At 35.2% G+C, this 12,962-nt stretch overlaps 2 protein-coding genes across 3 annotated transcripts in view; both read right to left on the reverse strand.

Moving 5' to 3' along the window:
- Nucleotides 1-54: 54 nt before the first annotated feature.
- Akt (Akt kinase) lies at nucleotides 55-7,212 on the reverse strand. Of its 2 annotated transcripts, none has more exons than XM_069052031.1 (6): nucleotides 7,039-7,212; nucleotides 2,504-2,836; nucleotides 2,084-2,450; nucleotides 1,642-2,031; nucleotides 1,351-1,584; nucleotides 55-1,138 (listed from the first exon to the last, which is right to left on the reverse strand). In XM_069052031.1, exons 2-6 carry the CDS (start codon nucleotides 2,827-2,829, stop codon nucleotides 908-910), a joined length of 1,548 nt encoding a protein of 515 aa, XP_068908132.1. In that variant the 5' UTR covers nucleotides 2,830-2,836; nucleotides 7,039-7,212; the 3' UTR covers nucleotides 55-907. The 2 variants fall into 2 exon arrangements, with proteins under 2 accessions (XP_068908132.1, XP_068908133.1); XM_069052032.1 differs by lacking the exon at nucleotides 7,039-7,212 and adding an exon at nucleotides 6,059-6,941.
- A 1,513-nt stretch (nucleotides 7,213-8,725) lies between these two features.
- Appl (amyloid-beta-like protein) overlaps nucleotides 8,726-12,962 on the reverse strand; it is a 45,605-nt gene continuing 41,368 nt past the window's right edge. The window contains exons 5-8 of the mRNA XM_069052030.1: nucleotides 11,510-12,192; nucleotides 10,712-11,227; nucleotides 10,467-10,658; nucleotides 8,726-10,403 (exon numbers count right to left, since the gene is read on the reverse strand). Of these exons, the coding sequence (XP_068908131.1) occupies nucleotides 10,143-10,403; nucleotides 10,467-10,658; nucleotides 10,712-11,227; nucleotides 11,510-12,192 (1,652 nt within the window). The 3' untranslated portion in view covers nucleotides 8,726-10,142. The remainder of the gene's footprint in view (nucleotides 10,404-10,466; nucleotides 10,659-10,711; nucleotides 11,228-11,509; nucleotides 12,193-12,962) is intronic.

A 12,962-nucleotide genomic window follows, 5' to 3' on the forward strand; every position in this document is an offset into this window, starting at 1 on the left:
GAACTGTTTAATTGCATTGAAGGTAAAAAAAGTGTAAGAAAGAAAATGGACATCGGTGATTTAATTCTTTTATTTTTAGTTTATTTCACAAAATTTAAATTAAATAACTTTAAAAAACGAGTAACAATGGTTGTATAAATATAATGTCCGCAATAAACTCGAATGGTCAGGAGATACAAAAACAATATTAGAAAATAAATAAACAAAATAATTTGATTTAACAAAAATGCTCTTTCTAACAAAACGAAATTTATTTTGTATGCTACACACAGAAATGATCATCATTAAAAAACACCATATTTACACGGCAGCCCAAAAAAGCACATTTTTTCTTAGACAAACTGTATGTACAAGTTGGCTCGTATACGAGCGTCGAGTGTCAACTATAAACTAAACCCCTATCACATTAAAAAAATATTACTTTTTTCGGCCCACGGCATATATGTAAGGCATTAGATATACAGTGTAAAAGTAAACTTAAAGTGAATATTTCAAAGTTCTGTAAACATTTTTCGTATACAATAGGAACGGTAAATGCAAAAAACATACTTAGTCAACGAAAGAGTTTAAAAAATAAACAGGAAAATGCATTACTTAGTGATTAATTATTAAATTAGAAAAATCACACTAACAGCAAAAACTAATCTTGTATTTTATAGTAAAATATTTACAATTATGGTATATATGTAAAAAAAGAAAAATGTTTTTGACAAATGATATCAACAAAGTCGTAAAGACGAATACTATTTACAATTTTATAAAATATTATCACAACTGATAATAATTTCTCGATTTTCTTTACCATAACAATAAGTACAGTGGCTTTTAAAGAGCAAATTAACTATATATACACAAGATTTATAATTAATTATCAATGCATTCTTAAAATTTTTCAACTAATTTTGAGTTACTGCATAGTTGCTACGTTGTTCATGCTGCCACTTATGTGTGCCGAGCTACCTAATGTGGAAGACATATCTTGATAGCTAAATTGAGGAAAATAAGGCTCTTCTTGTATGGCACCCAATGGACCGGAATTGTCTGGTGGTGTTAACTGGACACTTTCACCTGTGAATTCCGAATCGAAATATCTGGTGTCCGTATCGCTTGTTACTTGAGGTTTGAACGGCGGCATTATCTACAAAAACAAAACATGCAAATCTCCCATCAGTGTGCAGATCGTTTATGCGTAAAAATTGCGTCTGCTTTGTTTGCCAATCGCAGAGTAGACGAGCAGATGGCACTCAACGATAAACAAGTCAAACAAATTCGAAAACCATTTAGGATCACCGAAAACGTTTTCAACGTTCAATTTGGACATTGCAACTTGTCTACAACCATTTTTTTTACCTTCTTTTGTTCCAGATCTCTCCAGTTTATGCAACTAAAAAATGGATGCGCCATGATTTGTCTAGCGTCGTCGGGACCCCCGCCTAATCTCCGTGCGGGGTCTTTGATCAGAAGACCACCTAACAATTCTCTAGCGTCGGAACTGAGATTTCTTGGAAATTTCACTTCTTCCATCAGGATCAAAGTGAAGAGAACGTCGTGATCTCGATTGTAAAACGGCAAACGACCACACATCTACAAGAAATGGACAAAAAAAATAATACGAACAAGTCTTCTTGAGGATTGATTTACCATTTCGTACATGACAACTCCTATTCCCCACCAATCCACCGCCCTTCCGTAATCGTTATCTTCCAACACTTCCGGTGCTAAATATTCCGGAGTGCCACAGAAGGTTTTCGTGGTTCTTCCGTACGTTATATCTTCTTTACATAAACCAAAATCTGCTATTTTTATATGTCCATCTTTGTCTAGTAATAAATTTTCTAATTTAAGATCTCTATAAATAATGTTCTGTGAATGCAAGTATGCAAGGGCAGATATAATTTCTGCACCGTAAAATCTTGTTCTATCTTCGGAAAAAACACGTTCCCTAGACAAATGAAAGAATAATTCGCCTCCGTTGACGTACTCCATTACAAAACAAAGTCGGTCGTTGGTTTGGAAAGAATATTTCAAAGACTACGAACACAAAACGTCTAAAAATTTACCAGAAAAAATGCTGTGATCTCACCGTCAAAAAAGGATGATTGGTTTTTCGTAACACTCTATTTTCGGTTTGTGTGTGAGCAACTTCATCTTTTTGTATTATAATCTCTTTTTTTAATATTTTAATTGCGTACAGGCGACCTGTTGCCTTTTCTCTGCACAAAATTACTTTTCCGAATGTACCTTTGCCTAACACTTTGAGAAACTCGAAGCTCTCCAAAGTCACTTTTCTCTTTCCCGTAGACTTCGAAATTGAGGTTCCTTGCAACGAGAATTTTTCGCACAAGTCTTCCATATTTCCAAGTTCCGTATTAGGCAGGTTCATTTCGACGTCCTCGCAGTCGACACTGAGACGTTCTGAAACACCCTTGATCGCTGCTACCCATTCCTCCCTACAACATCGACGTTAAAATCAAACTGAATCGAAAGAACAAGATTTTTTTACCGCTCCCTTTCGGTTTCGACGTGGAACATTCTTTCAATAACCGTCGTCCATTGGAGACCTCTTATTATGAAAGTGAAGGGTTTAGGTCTATCAGTCGACATAATTTGACAACCTTTTACGGTAAAGTTGTTCAAGGGGTCATTCATCGAAGTTTCGTCTGGTTTATTTTTAAAACCGACTAAGGAACCATTATCTAGCAAGACGAAGTAACGCGAGCGCCAATTTTTTATGTGCTCGCCCCTTTTGAACAGCCATCCCTCCTTCACGATATTGCATTTGTTGAATTCTGCCGCAGGCATTAACGTGCCCGAACCCGACTCGTTCATTTTTTATCTGGTCACACAAAAAAAAAATGCAATATTAAAGATTTTTGATTCAGAAAAAAAAAAGTACTCAAAAAAACTATATGGTTTTCCAGCATTTGGTCAAACCATTTAATGTTAGTACGCTCAGGGTTTTTTTTTGGGCGCCTAGTATTTAAACAAAATGTTTCCAGCTTATTCAATTACACATTAGGTTATTAGTTATTACTAAAAACAAATGCTAATCAGTTACGAAATAATTTCAGTTAAAAAAAATCAATTTAGTCGAGCCATTGTTTAAGGAATTTATAAAACAGTTGAAGAACGAAAAAAATACTGGAGTAGTTTGAAGAAAACATCAATTTCATTTGTTTTTAGTTTAGACAAAGGTGACCTAAATTTATTTCATACGTATTTATTTATGCTCTTTTGGAATTTAAAGTTAGTGTCTAAATAAGAGAGAATGATGGGGTGTTCAAAAACAAACAAAGAGATATTTTTATGTCAGTGTTTCCAACAACAAAAAAAGCTGCTCGATATTTATTTCAATAAAATTGCTACTTAATATGGATATAATGGTAGTTTTTTGTTCGACACTGTCAGAATTTGAGAATTTTCTCCTGTATGCCGTTCACGACTGTTTTAAACACGCAGGAGGTCACGATATTTTTTTGTTAGATTGGCGTCAGGTCCTGTCATGACGTTTCGTTATTAAATATTCGTCTTGTTGTCAATTCCCTAATAGATTTAGGACCAGTTTACAGAAGCGAAATTAAGTTAATCGTAATCAAATGCGAGATTAACTGGACACGTGATCAGATTGAACCAATCGAAGTTCCGGATTCATGGGTTAATCGCGCATTAAAATTTAATTCGAATTAAATATTTAATTCTCTTTCTATAAACTGGTCCTTAGTGTAATTCAATTATAGCCTAAAATAGATTTATTATGCCAAATCACAATATTGCCAACTAAAATGTCATTTTCATAGACAGTCATAGACGGATTTTGATAAATGTCACCATTTGTCAAAACGAAACGTCAAGCTAATTTTAAAGATTTTAAGCGATTTGGAGCCTTTAAGGGGCTCGTCGAACAAAAAAACGTTGTATTCAACTCGTTTTTGTGTCAATTGGGCTTTTTTGGCACTCGTGGGCCTTTAAAACGCTCGTTTCACTCACGTTTTAAACTGGCAGACTCGTGCCAAAAAACCCCAATTTACACAAGAACTCGTCAAATAAACTACTATTATTTAACGAGTTCGTGCGTAAATTGGGTGTTTTTTGGCACGAGTGGGCCATTTTAAAACGCTCGTTTCACTCGCGTTTTAAAAGCCCAATTTACACAAGAACGAGTTGAATACAACGTTTTTTTGTTCGACGCGCCCCTTAAAGGCTCCAAATCGCTTAAAATCTTTAAAATTAGCTTGACGTTTCGTTTTGACAAGTTGGCACATTTATCAAAGTCCGTTCACACAGGAGAAAACTCTCAAATTCTGACAGTGTCGAACATAAAAAAAAATATGTTAAAGAAAAATAATACACACATAAAATATTACGTTATGAACATGATTGGCAAGAATGAATAATTAATTACAGTTTAAATGTAAAGCTAGTGTGACATACTAAATTTCACAAAAAATTCTGTAAAAATGACAAAGACACTATGATCCTGATCGTTCATTGGTCCTGATCGAGGGTCTCTCTCATTTTCTAACAAATTTTCTACAAAATTTAGCATCGTGTCAAACTAGCTTAAGAGATAAAAACTGTATTATTTCTAGTCCAAGTGCGACAGTTACTTTTGCTATTTTTTTGGCAATGCAAAGAAATAAAAAATATAGTGCCTAATATGTTTTTCGAAACTCAAAAGGCTCTACGACGTACGTTTTAAAATGTACATATTCATAAATAAAACGATCAAGCAAAATGATTATTTTCGTGGCGTTTAAAGACAAATTACTGACGTATGTAACACTAACGATGCAAGGAAAAAAATTGTTTTCGAATCGATCAAGTACTATCGAGTGTTCATTGAAGTGTTGAAGTGTATCCTCAAAGTACCGTGCGATTAAATAACTAAAAAAATCTGAGTAGGCGAAAATGGTGGTTTGAACCATTCAAAGCATCAGAATACTCGTAGCACAATCCAGGTAACTGTTTTTTTTTTAATTGATCGCACGTTACCTATACGTTGAAGAGTCAATTGTGAACGCACCAGGAATTGCAGATCACGGATCGGCTGTTGAAATCTAATCTCACTGTTTGCGTTATTTATGTTTTGACATAATGGTTTTGTGACTCTGCAGACTGACGAGTGGTGCGTTCACAATCAACTCTTCAACGCCTACTTTGAGGATAAATTTAAATGAACACCGGATATTATTAATTATCGACATGACAAAATACAAAAAAAGTATCGCAAAGTCTTACTTTTGATACCACGCAGTGCAGGCCAATTAGAGTGTAGAAAAATCACGTAAAACCATTTCAAAACCGAATGCATTTGCATTTTTGATTACCTAACGCGATAAGCGATGTTTCTTGTGGAACCGTTACGCAACTTTCAGTTTTTTCCGAATAAGAGAGATTTTTGACAAGAATTAAGAAGAATTGAGCTCATACTACTTTTACTATTAAAATTTTCACTTTAAAGTGCACTCATCTCGACCAACCGCCCACACTTGTATTTCAACCGTGGAGCGGAAGACATTAAGCTCTCTCCACAAGAGAGTAACTTGCATTATCTAATTGCTACATTAAAATAAATCTGTTGAGTCGGGGTTCGTCGTCATTTTACAAAGTACTACGGATTTTTTGCCTTTTTAATCGCCACTGAAACTTTTTTACGCATCAACTTTGACGTCACGTATTACGTCGTCGAATTAAATCAAAATATGTATACATCACGCACGATACAAATAGTTATTTTAACATCACTTTCTTCATAACTTTCTCTCGAATTTAACTGTTTACAAAATAATAATATTTTGTCGTAAACAATACCACTTACAAACAGTTGTATTTAACGGGTTGGTATTTTTTAATTGTGTAGTTTCTATCACGATAGAAATGATTTGAGATGAGCAACCAACTGTTGTTTTATTTGCAACATCGGTAGGCAAATTTCAACGGTCAAATGGCACTTTTTCATAAAATTCGTAGGTTTAAATTAAATCATATTATTTGCGAACCACAAACACAGACTTAATTTTGATTGGCATTTGCATAACTACGTCGTTAATCCACTTACATTCGTTAGTAAAACACGTTTATCGCTTTATGTTAACATCAAACAATATAATAAATTGCGAACTGCATTTTTAAAATTGAAACGTCACTTGTCATCTGTCAGTTGTGAATCATCTATCAAATTTTTCAGCATTCGAGCGCGGGAAAATTGAATTGGAAAAATAGATTCCACATAGAAAAACACGAAACCGTATAAGAGCCTTGCATAATCGAATGTAGCTGATAAGTGAATTATTGTTTACAATAATTGTAGAGATTGAACAAATAAAAACTGTTTCCACGCGTTTATCTGCGTTTTTAACTTGTGGTAAAGCTGTGATCGGTACTGTTATCGAGAACCAAGAACCAACAAACTAAAAATATATGATGATTGAAAATTTTAATGCTGATACGAGTACAATAAATGTTTAATGGGTGTTTTTACGGATATGGAAACAACGTTACAATTGTACAGAACAATGTCAGCGGTTCATGAATGAAGTTGTACCGAATTTCGGCAGGCGTAACGGCTGGAAAAACGCGACAAGAAAATACGCTTTCGCCCAAAACAACACGACTGTGCGTTATCAAAACAAAATAATTAAAATTCCACTTATTTACTGAAGATAAGTGGGTATAATTTTGACATATACTCGGCTCAGGGACATGTGACGTAATTTTTGCGTTATGGCATTTTAATCAAAAGTCACAACAAAGACGCAATCATTACAAAGACAATTAATTATTAAATGATAATTGCGGTTATTTTGGGCAAGTTTTAATTTTGACATTTCCTTCTAGCAGGGAAACCTCGTACTGCAACAGTCGGATAGGTTAAGACCGAATACTCTAAAAATACGGAATTGCAACACTACAACGTGATTCTTATTGATCCCAATACAACAATGGAACCACTTACATCGAAAGTAATCCAGTAACTATGGCAAATTAGTGCATTTGCATGTACAAAGTTCGTTATTCTTCTTAAAGATTTAAACTCACCTTTAATCTTTCGATTTGATTTAAACTCGATAATAACCACTTAGCAGTTTACCAACACAATGAATAATCATTTTCTCACAAAAAATTTAATATTCTTAGTTAGCTTTTTTGAAGTTACAAAAATACGCATGAATTTACAAGGACGTGTTTTGACGCAGATATTTTTGTCAAATCCTGGTTCATTAAACTGCCACTGCACTGCCCCAACGTCGGTCGCTTCATTACCGCGTGGGTCGTTAGTATCTCTGGCGGGTTATTTGAAAAGCCGCGCATTTTTTATCCGCGTTCGCGAACGAATAAAAATAAAAAACGTAATCATTTCAATGGTTAAATGCAACAACTGACGCAAAATGATACGAACAGGATGTAACGTCATTATGACGACAGTTAATCATTTTAATTTGTAAAAAAAATATTATAATTATGAAACCTGTAAGTATACCTACATCCCACAATTGCGATTTGCGTGAATTGGATAAAAAAGGCGTTTACAAAACCTCCGGCTGACGACAATATTCTTTTCACCTTTTCTGATGTAAATGCATTGGTCGTATAGTCTGAGAGTTCACTTTCTGTCAAATTAACTTTGTCAACGCTTTTATCTCACATCAAATTTCATTTGAACCAAAGTGTTGTTTCTGATGATAAGCTGTGACGACAATCACCTCATTTCTTTCTTTTTGTCAATAGACCTCCACTCTTTTGAAATTGCAATGATCAAAGACGTTGTCAAAATGGATATTTTACTGTGTTACAGGACGGTTCTCTGAAAAACTGCATGGTTCACGTTAGCACAGTCTACAGTGAGAAAAATAAAACTTTGTTTTTTGCATTTTAACCCTTTATTTGCTTTCCTCAAAATACTTTATGAAAATGACTTACGCATCATGTGTCTAAGAATAAAATTTACTATTCCCAAAAAGCATAAATGTCTCAAGACATGTCTTATTATGTATTTAGACCTTTGTTTGATAATTGTTAATTTTTCACTCTCAAATTTAAAAACATAAATATTTGGTTCTGGTTCACTTTTTAAATAGTTTCGTTTGGCCATGAGGTTTTTAAAATGGCAGTTGGTGAGTATCAGTGAGTATGTAACCAACCACACTTACTCTCTCCGGAGTAATTTGACCGTTTTCAAAGAAAATGTAGGTAATAATTTGTTAAAAGTAGAATGATTTTCGATTTTTAATTAAATTACGATTTGTTCTATAAACTCTTAATGTAAAAGGCGAAAGTCATTGATATTAGCTGAAATTAAACACGCAGCACGGCAAATCATGAATTAGGTGCGCAATTTCTTCTTGAAACATCTCCCTCCATCTTATAGTGACTTGGTCGATGAACTCTTGCACGATAACGAGGCTTCTTTGTGTTGTTTTGTTGAAATACAGCACCAAGGAGTGTACACAACAGAAGGTTTGATGGACGTTAGCAACACAAAGCCGGAATTGTTAAAGTTTTTGAATGGACAAATATAAAAATGATACATTAGTTAATGCATGCATTACGTTTTTCCCTTCTTGAATCTTTTAAATGGTAAAAAGTTGTTTTCTACATGTTATACTTGAGCGTGAACAATTAAAAGAAATTTCTCATTTTTTGATGAACACGAGTTACGGGATTGAGTAAGTACGCTTTTTTGTAATCGCTATATTTGTCAGATGGGATTGAATTAAAAACCCAATAAAATAATAATTTAGTTCTTTATTACATTAAATTTAAAATTACATGGCCACAAAACATATAATTAACTATAAAGTATGCTAAAACTAGTCTAGTCACTGTCTGGATAATGATGAAATAACCATCTCTAATATGTATAGAAAAAAAGATATACAATTAATAACATATATTATCTTATGAAACAGGTTTTTGAAAAATAATTCTAATTAAGTATTAAACTATATGCACATCAAACACGCTTTTTTATCAATTTTACATTCGCATATAATACTAAGTTTTAAAAACTACTACAGGGAAAAAGTAAATTGATTCAAGTAATAAGAGAAAGTTTCTTGTATTCTAGACTGTACACATTAAGCTGTCAGAAGCCTCTTTATAATGAAAATTGTCGCGCAATATTAAAAAAATGTACGCAACAACTTTTGTACAAATTCTATGATTTGTATGATTTTGTGTTATCTACAAATTGTTCATCAAGCTTTCGATAAAAGTTCTTCAAAGTTACTTGAAACGTGATTTCATTAATTACTGGTAAAAATTACGTTCCAAACGTGAATACATTGTATTTCTGTCTTGACAACAATATACATTTTTTACCGCTTTGTCATCCATGCTTTTTTAAATTTAAAGTAATATGTATTTCTTTAAACGGTCTTCACAAAACACGACTTTGCACCAAACTTATACACACTCTTGTTAAAAAAGAAAGATATACAAGTATTCAGATATTTCTTGTGCCGTCCAAAGTGATATGTACGGAAAAATGTCGGCCGAGTCTAGACGAACCGACTCTTTTTCTCTACACACGTCCTTGGACTTGATTTTTTTTAAACTGAACAGGGCGTGATTCGAAAGCTGTATAATTGGATAATAAAAAGTAAAGACTTTGTACAAAAAGCTTGTTGGTTGAACATGCACTTTTTATAATCTAATTTTTATTAAGTATATCATGGAGGGTACCATACATCTAGCTACACTCTTTACATTGTAATGGTACACACAAATCAAGTGTAACTTTACAATGCTCACTAAATGATTATACAATTATGTGTAAAACATGGACTGTCATATGCAAAAATTATTACTTAGTTATTAATTTAGACTTTAAAAGATTTTTTTGTAATTATCTTCAAAATATTTATCTGTGTAGTTTTTGCATATGTAGAATTATTATCAGTTGCATTTAAGTCAGTTTAAGTACACATTATAAGATAACAAATACACATTGGAATGATACAAAAAATAGCCTCAATAATAATAATCAAAATAACAAAACTTAACAACGCTGTCACATTGTTGTCCACTACAAGATGTAATAAAAAAAGGTTTCGCAATATGGCCAAAATTAATATCCATAATAACAATCTATATGATGTAGTCAAATTAAATAAACGTCCCATAAAGAGTTCACTTTAGGATTACTCTTTAACTTCGAAATATTTGTAAGTGGGATTTTCGTACCCGTTAATCTGCATGTTGGCTACGTGTCTTTCTTCGGGTGTAGCCGCTTGATCCACCTCCACAAATCCTTGGCTTTGTGGCGACCTCGCAGATCTACGTCTAGCTACCGCTACGCCCACTACAATGGCGGCCATCAGGGCCATCCCGGCGAAAGCGAGAGTGAAATAAACACTCTTCCCGTCTTTACCACCATAAACTTCTCGTCTTACCGAGTAAGTCTGAAACAACGGGAATATCATTGTTTTGATTACGATCCCAGGTCGGAAAGGTCTTCCACTTACTGGTTCACCATGACTTATGTCATGTGCCATTGCGTGAGCAACCCTGATCACATCTTGCTTGTGCACTACTGCGGCTACTTCTTCCACAGCCTGTTGGACGGCAGCGTCGTCGACTTCTCTGTGACTCGCGGTTGTGATCGAATTGCTGACGATGTCGTACGCTGTGCTTCCGGTCGTGGAAGAAACAGTTGTCTGGAAAAATCAACACGTCATTCGGCCAACCACTCGCTTCACTTCTGACTTACCCTCTCTTCAGGCAGCGATTCGTCTTCCATATCTTCGTCATCGAAATTGATGATCTTCTTTCCCAACACCGCTTCCACTCGCTTCTTCTCTTCTCTCAGTTCGGTCCGTTCTTTTTTCCTCTGCTCTTTTCGCTCTTTCTCTTGGAGTCTTTGCCGTTCTCGCTCCGCCTGTTTATTGGTCACTTCTGATTTGTATTTATCCAAAATGGCGGCTTCAGCTTCGGTTGTCATGGCCAACAGCGAACCGGGTGTCTCGTCTTTTGATCTTAAAGCTTGGATGTAATCATCCATTAGTTGACCTATTTTTGTCGCCAATTCCGGGAACCTCTTCAACATTTGCATGCTTTGATTGACAGTGCGATCAATGTCAGTTAAACGCTCGAGGGTGCGCGGCTGTTCACGAGCTGCTGCTTCCAAACTGCTTGCCAACAAATGACGGTAATGGTTAATGGCATGAGCGCGATCTTTGTGCAGAGAGCGGAGCAACTTTTCCAGACATTTTTGGACGCGATGTGTCTAAAATAAAAGACATTCATTAACATCCGAATAGAAATCGCCGACTGTTAATGCTTAGTTCATTCGCGTTTTGTCGGAAACCCTACAAGGATCGAAAAGTAGGACAAGGATTTTGCTTTGCAATAGAGCAAACGTTTTTGTCTTTATTGTTAAAACTTCAACGAGGTCGATAAACATTCAAACAAAAATTTACCCCACTTAGAAATCGTTGACTTGCGCTAGGTTTAAACCCAAGAAGAGATATTTTTCGTTCAATCCCAAATCATACTTCATAACACTTACATTTAGAGGGACATCGTTCAGCGCTTGAGTATAGCACGTCATTGCTTCCTTTTTCCTCTGGTTAATGTGGGCAAGAACCCTCTGTTGATGCATTGCGGCTAATTGGTGTTTCTCTGCGTCGCCTTCTTCTTCCAGTGCTTGTACCGTCTGCTGGAATCGTTGCGTCATTCTCTGTTTAAATTCGTCGGCACCTCTGGGATCAGTTTGTCTCATGTCTTGGTATCTTTCTTCCAAATCGGACCAGTCCTTCATAACTCGCGTCACTTTCTCCCTGTGAGTTTCTTCCAGTCTTTCCTGCGCTTCTTTGTAGCTCTGATGTTCGTTGCGGGGGTCGAAATGTGTGAAATAGGGGTCTGGTGTTGGCACTGATGTAGTTTTAGCTGTTGTGGTGGTGGATGTTGTTGACGCTGTGGTCGACGATTGTTTGCTAGCGGATGTCGTACTCGCCGGTGTTGTGTCCCAATCTTGATCCGAATCATCGTATTCGTCTTCATCGTCGTCTTCATCATCGTCAATATTTGGGTCATCCGATAGTTCAGTGTCGTCAGCTAAATCGTCGAGGTCGTCTTTGTCCTCGTCTTCGTCGGACCCCATTGAATCGTCATCGTCGTCGACGTTGTCGAAGACGTCTTGTTCTTTCTTGAATATGGTCAAGTCAACCGGTTTTTTTGGTTTCATATTATCTGCAAAGCAACGCTAACGAGATTAGAATGAATTAGTTTTAATCGGGGCAAATTAAAATTTATAACGATATCACACATTTATGACTGTTTGGGGAGTGAAACTTTTAGTTACGGATAATGTTAAATGTCCCTTGCGAATAGCGGGACTACAAACAACCACTCAATTTATCTTCTTGTTTATGAAATTTGAATGGAGGACGTAAGTAACAGCAATTTATTAAGTTCTGATTTGTTTTCTCCAGTTATAAGAAAATCTCCATCGTCGTAAAGGATTTTATTGAATTCTACTTCAATTTAGCCTCTCTTTTGTGCAAGCTTTACCTACAGTAATCGCGAATTATATTGCCTTACGCTACTATTTTAAATTCAATTCGTTAAGCCGCTTTGTCTACCTTTCTCATGTCAACGAAACAAGTTCTCCATAAGGGTGTATCAAGTATTACAAAAGTTCTGGAATATTAAATTATCACAATAGTTTACATTTTTGTTAATTTTATCGAACAATAATTAAAGGGTGTTTTTTTAAATTTGGCGTCGAAGTAGGCGTTGGAGAGTCGATTGAGATCGCACCACTCGTGTAAAAGCGTAAGATTTAAACAGCTGATCCGTGATCCGTAACCTGTATAGTGCGTTCACAATCGACAGTTCAACGCCTACTTCGACGCCAAATTTAAAAAAACACCCGTTATTATTATTATTTGTATTCCAGAAACTGCACTTTGCGAGTAGATACGATTTGTTAATTTTTTTTTTAATGTTGGTGTTGGTGA

The sequence above is a fragment of the Tenebrio molitor genome, chromosome 6 (assembly GCF_963966145.1).
Source record: "Tenebrio molitor chromosome 6, icTenMoli1.1, whole genome shotgun sequence".
Classification (NCBI taxonomy): domain Eukaryota; kingdom Metazoa; phylum Arthropoda; class Insecta; order Coleoptera; family Tenebrionidae; genus Tenebrio; species Tenebrio molitor.